Genomic DNA, 5,477 nt, shown 5'->3' on the forward strand with positions numbered 1-5,477 from the left:
AGGGGATGGCCATTTTTAGACGTAATACATATTAAGAATAGTTTAGCAGAGAAACTCATACCCAAACGTCAGGATCAAATGAGGAATAAAAAAGTCAGCCGAACTTCGAGAATTATCTAACTTAAAAACCTTCTATGCAGGCTTTTGAAACCCCTAATAAACTCATGGCATTAGAAAATGGCATAATATCCGCTTGTAATCCCAACTATAGTGAATCTCGCGTTCTCATGAAGCTGGAGACAATCATTAGTTACTGAAGAAGGTTTCACTATTGAATTATAGAAAGATAAAGAACTTTCAAAAAGTTCAGGGGTATATATCGATGCTTTTCAGCACTCAAACTGACAAACATGTTTTAGGATTTGCAGCCAGACCCTTGGCCTCCTTTGTGGCCTGAATTGTGGCCCCAGTTGTGGCGCCCTCCATGGCCGGCGTAATGACCAGAGCCATGTCCTGATCCACTCCCGGAACCAGAGCCTGAGTTCTCGTCACATCCAGAGTCACAAGAGGTGCCTGAGCTGGAGCTAGAACTAGTACTCGTGCTAGGGGTTGCGCTAGAAGTGGCAGTATTGTCGTCGCATCCTGAGTCGCATCCTGAACTCGAAGTTGGGGCTGCAGGAGAAGACGAGCTCGAACTAGAACCTGATCCATCATCGCATCCATCATCGCATCCTGAGCTGGATGTAGCGCTAGTCACTGCGGCGGAAGTGGAGCTCGAGGTAAAACCTGTCGATGGGCTGAGGGTAGTAACAGTCGAACTGCTATAACCAGAGCTAGAGCTAGTTTGGGAGCCACAACCAGGGCCCTTACTCACAGCAGGAGTTTCAATTGAGCCCATGTGGTTCTTTGTGTAGACGTAGGCAGTTAGTTGTTGGCTAAAGCTTGAGAATTCAACGTTGCAAACACTTGAGTAATATGTCATCTCTTCAAGAACTGCTACATCGTAGCTCAGTCTGAGACCCGAGCAGCCTGATGGAAGATTGCCGTTGAAGGCAATTGAAATCTTGTCCTCTGTCGATGAATCGGTGATTGAGGAAGAAGGAACCAGCTGTTCGTTGGAGGCCTCATCAAACGAGTTTGAGCTTTGAGTGTAGTAGAGCTTAATGCCTCCGGTCTGAAACTTGTATCCCTGCTGTTTTTCGATATTGATGGTGAAGGCGCTTTCAATAATGGCGGCAGGTACGCTCACATCAAATGAGAGAGAGTTTCCCTCTTGCTGAGTTCCACAGCTACCGCAGTAGACCTGGTCAGAAGGGAAGTCGTTGAAAGAAACGGATGACTTGTGTTCGCCTGAAGACGTCACAAAGGAGTACGTATCGGTCTTACCACTAGTAATGGAGCTTTTGTAGCCTTCTGCGAGGCTAGTAAGGAATCCCAGCTTTGCAACACCCCCATGTGGAATTTGGTTAAACTGAATCGAGTAGTTATTGCCCCCTGCAGAGTTCACAGTACCGTAGTCCCATGAAAAAGGACAAGCTGGAAAATTCCCAAAGACGTTCGAAGGGGCCGAAAACCAGCATTCACCCTTTTCTGTTGCTGAAAGAGTAAGCTCAATGTATGCACCGAGTCCAGTTCCCCAGAACGAGGAGGAGCCATCGTCTGCGCTAAGGACGTTGACGTCTGAAATCGAAGGGCATGTTGCGCAAGCGCTCGCGATACTGGCCAAGAGTGGCAAGTGTGCTTTTCTGACCATATTTGATTGTAAGCTGGCAGAAAGCAGAGATATTGATTTAACAGTCTCTAACAAACTTCGATGACTATATTTCTATCAAGAAGCGCCTTTAAGTACATTTGCTGGCTCCAATGTCAAGATGCTTGAACACTAATGATGAACTGTTCAAAACATGCCATATCACGGAGCACAGGCTATAACTTCAAACTGACTTTGTTTTACATGTTGTTTTCATTCTTGGGTTGGGGTCCAAAGTTCATGTGTGCTTTGGTCCCAGTATTGTTACTAAAAGCTTACGACCAAACGGTCCTTCATCTAACTTTGTGGCAAAATATGGCCTTCAAAACCTCTGTCATTCGTGAAAATTATCTGCTCCCAATGCTCAGTAATGTGTCTGTTACATTACCGTCGTCTGGATGTTGTGGCCGGAGTTTAACTCGTTTAAAAAAAGTGCTCTGGAACAAAAAAATATGCGCATGGAACAAAAATGCCTCTTCGATATTAGGGGAGAGAGATCCACACAACGCCGGGTACTGCGTGTTCCAAGCTCGAGGAGGCAACAAACCTGGGGCTGTCAGCAAGTTTCATAGGGAGAATGTGCAACGCGCTTGTATAACTCAAAAGGTTTAGTCTTTTGAGGTCTATTTTTACAGCGTTTATCACTTGACGCTGACCATTCTAACCTTTGCATGGACGCTTCTCTTTGAAAGCGGCCATTTTCTTGGCTCGAGACTGCGACTTGCGATATGATCGAAGAGCTTCAGGAAAAATACAAGTTTTGTGCAATGAAGGAGTTGGATACTTAGGCTAAATACATAAGCGAATCGCAATGGTTGCCGCAGCGAGTTTACCGCATAATAGAATTAGGCAATGCCACAGTAAGTTGCCGCTTCAGCTTATGAGGAGCCAGCTAATTCGCGCATGCGGGAGTCGTGGACGCCCCGAGTAGTACCCGTTTTGATGCACTTCATTACCGAGTTGCTCAAAAGCTAACAAGCCCTTCGCATGCTTTTTGATACAATCTGTTACAACATAGGTTAACTAGATCTCTGCATATTAGCACATAGCTCATATCTCCGTTTGCTGCCTTTATAAATTGTTACTAATGGATTGACTTTGAGCCCTTCTCGCCTTTGTCAGAAGATCGTATACTTGAGCCTTCTCAGTACACTTGATTTCTAATACCCTCGCCTTCGTTAAACAACCGACTAGAGTCAATCATATCAGTGAAGAATACTTTAACTTTCCTCTGATGGGAAAAATTGGCCTTCTCTCAACCTTGATCATGTAGTCGGAACAAACACATGCCGTGGTTGCTAGAACCGTGATAGTTCCTCTCGTATGCTCATCACTAGGAAATCAGTCTTAGGAATCAGGGTCGCCCTTTTCTTCCGCACGACAATCGTTTATTATATCGACCTCATTAGCTTTAACAAAGGACAAAAGTCATGGACACAAAAAACCGAGTTCCATGGTGCATAGCTTGTGGTTTCCATGGTGATATGAACGCAGGAACATAGGTGCATAGAACAAACACGAAAGCTTCGGCTAACTGAAAAATAGTCTCCAGTCTAATGAACTAAGGTGTGGATCGTGACACGAAACGTGGCATGCTCAGGTAAACATCCAATTCGCTTTCAAGATCCAACAAAAGACATTTGTTGTCGAGTAGGATGGGGGAGATGGGAGTGAGTGTGGTGAATGAGATTTATGTCGAAAGCTTGATTAGGTTTCAATACTCTCCTCCTGCTTCAGGTGTTGAGTATGTCAACATGTCTACGCAATGGTTGAACATACACGGTACATGGTTGGTTTGTAGGGCTAGGGCATCAACGCAGGTGCTTTTAGCCAATTAAAAGAATGGCTGCGGCTGAAGTACTTTTTATATATCCTCGGCGGGCCTAATCTTGATCCAATGATTAAAGACTGATTAATCCATATCTGAGCCGTTTTTCCCAATGCAGCGCCGCGAACAATGTTGTTCTGTTTTCACGGCAGGTTTCGAATACGAAAATTCAAGTCATTGAATAGTCTACCTTGGATATAAGTTATGTATAGTCTCAATTGGTGTTCTGCGAAACATATCCGAGTTTGCGGAAGACAGTGGGTATCTTTATAAAGTAATTGTGCCTCTAAACAAAAGCTAAAGGCAAAACAAATAAGAGGCTAAAGCCAATCCTGCTGGCAGCACCCTCATAGGTAGAGACATAAGGTGAAGCTGTCGATCCAGTCTCGCTTGAAGTAGAGGATACAGAGCTGGAGGACTGCGTCTCTGGTGTAATCGTTGTTGTTTGAGAGAGCCTAGAACTAGAGCCTGAGTTAGATCCTGAGTTAGAGCCTGAGCCTGAGCCTGAGCCAGAACCAGAACCAGAGCCTGAGCCTGAGTTAGAGTTAGATCCAGAGCCAGATCCTGTTGGAGAGCTGGCACTAGCGGAAGCACTAGAGCCGGAGCCTGAGCCAGAGCCAGAGCCAGAGCCAGAGCCAGAGCCTGAGTTAGAGTTGGAGTTAGAGTTAGATCCAGAGCCAGATCCTGTTGGAGAGCTGGCACTAGCGGAAGCACTAGAGCCAGAGCCAGAGCCAGAGCCAGAGCCAGAGCCAGAGCCAGAGCCAGAGCCAGAGCCAGAGCCAGAGCCAGAGCCTGAGTTAGAGTTAGAGTTAGAGTTAGATCCAGAGCCAGATCCTGTTGGAGAGCTGGCACTAGCGGAAGCACTAGAGCCAGAGCCAGAGCCAGAGCCAGAGCCAGAGCCAGAGCCAGAGCCTGAGTTAGAGTTAGATCCAGAGCCAGATCCTGTTGGAGAGCTGGCACTAGCTGAAGCACTAGAACCTGAGCCAGAGACAGAGCCAGATCCTGTAGCAGTGCTAGTCATAGCGCTAGCATCAGTGATAGAACCCGATCCAGACCCGGTCTCAGTGCCAGAACTAGAATTAGGACCAGAGCGTGAACCAGAGCCAGTTGCGGTGCTGGACATTGAGATAGACCCAGAGCTTACCTGGGAGGAAGCTGGGGGATTGTGAGTGGTGGCCGCGCTAGAAGTTGTGGTGACTGGATAACCAGAAGATGTCACTGAAGTCGAAGTACTATCTGCAGATTTTGTGTAGCTGGTAGAGTTGCCGTAATAAGCAGACACGGGGGTCTCAATGTAGTACACTGTCTGAGTGGAGGCAAGACCGTCAGAACCTGTAAAAGTCGCATAGCTGGTAGAGTATGTGCTAGTGAACTTGCCAGTCCATCTCGTAAACACTGAGGAGGCCAAGATTGGTGTCTCGACGTAGTACACAGTGTTGATAGTAGTCTTACCGTCAGATCCAGTGAAAGTGCTCAAATCAGTGGAGTAACTAGAGGTGAAGCTGCCGGTCCATGGAGTGTACACGTCGGAGCCGCTAGATGGGGTCTCCACATGGTAGATTGCCTTAGTTGTGGCAACACCATCAACTGTTGCGACATCAAACTCAGTGGAGTAAGTAGAAGTGAAGCTGCCGGTCCATGGAGTGTACACGTCAGAGCCGCTAGATGGGGTCTCGACGTAGTACACGGTGTTGGTGGTTGGCTTACCGTCAGATCCGGTGATGGTGCTCAAATCAGTGGAGTACGTAGAGGTGAAGCTGCCGGTCCATGGAGTGTACACGTCAGAGCCGCTAGATGGGGTCTCCACGTAGTACACGGTGTTGGTGGTTGGCTTACCGTCAGATCCGGTGATGGTGCTCAATTCAGTGGAGTACGTGGAGGTGAAGCTGCCGGACCATGGAGTGTACACGTCAGAGCCGCTAGATGGGGTCTCCACGTAGTACACGGTGTTGGTGGTTG

General features: G+C 47.2%; 1 protein-coding gene across 1 annotated transcript; it reads right to left on the minus strand.

Annotated features, from left to right (window-relative positions):
- Positions 1–355: 355 nt before the first annotated feature.
- KLTH0H00154g (KLTH0H00154p) lies at positions 356–1,693 on the minus strand (the record flags this gene model as incomplete). Its single annotated transcript, XM_002555842.1, has 1 exon — positions 356–1,693. The coding sequence occupies one exon, from the start codon at positions 1,691–1,693 to the stop codon at positions 356–358; it is 1,338 nt and encodes a 445-aa protein (XP_002555888.1).
- Positions 1,694–5,477: the final 3,784 nt, after the last annotated feature.

The sequence above is a fragment of the Lachancea thermotolerans genome (genome assembly GCF_000142805.1).
Source record: "Lachancea thermotolerans CBS 6340 chromosome H complete sequence".
NCBI lineage: Eukaryota > Fungi > Ascomycota > Saccharomycetes > Saccharomycetales > Saccharomycetaceae > Lachancea > Lachancea thermotolerans.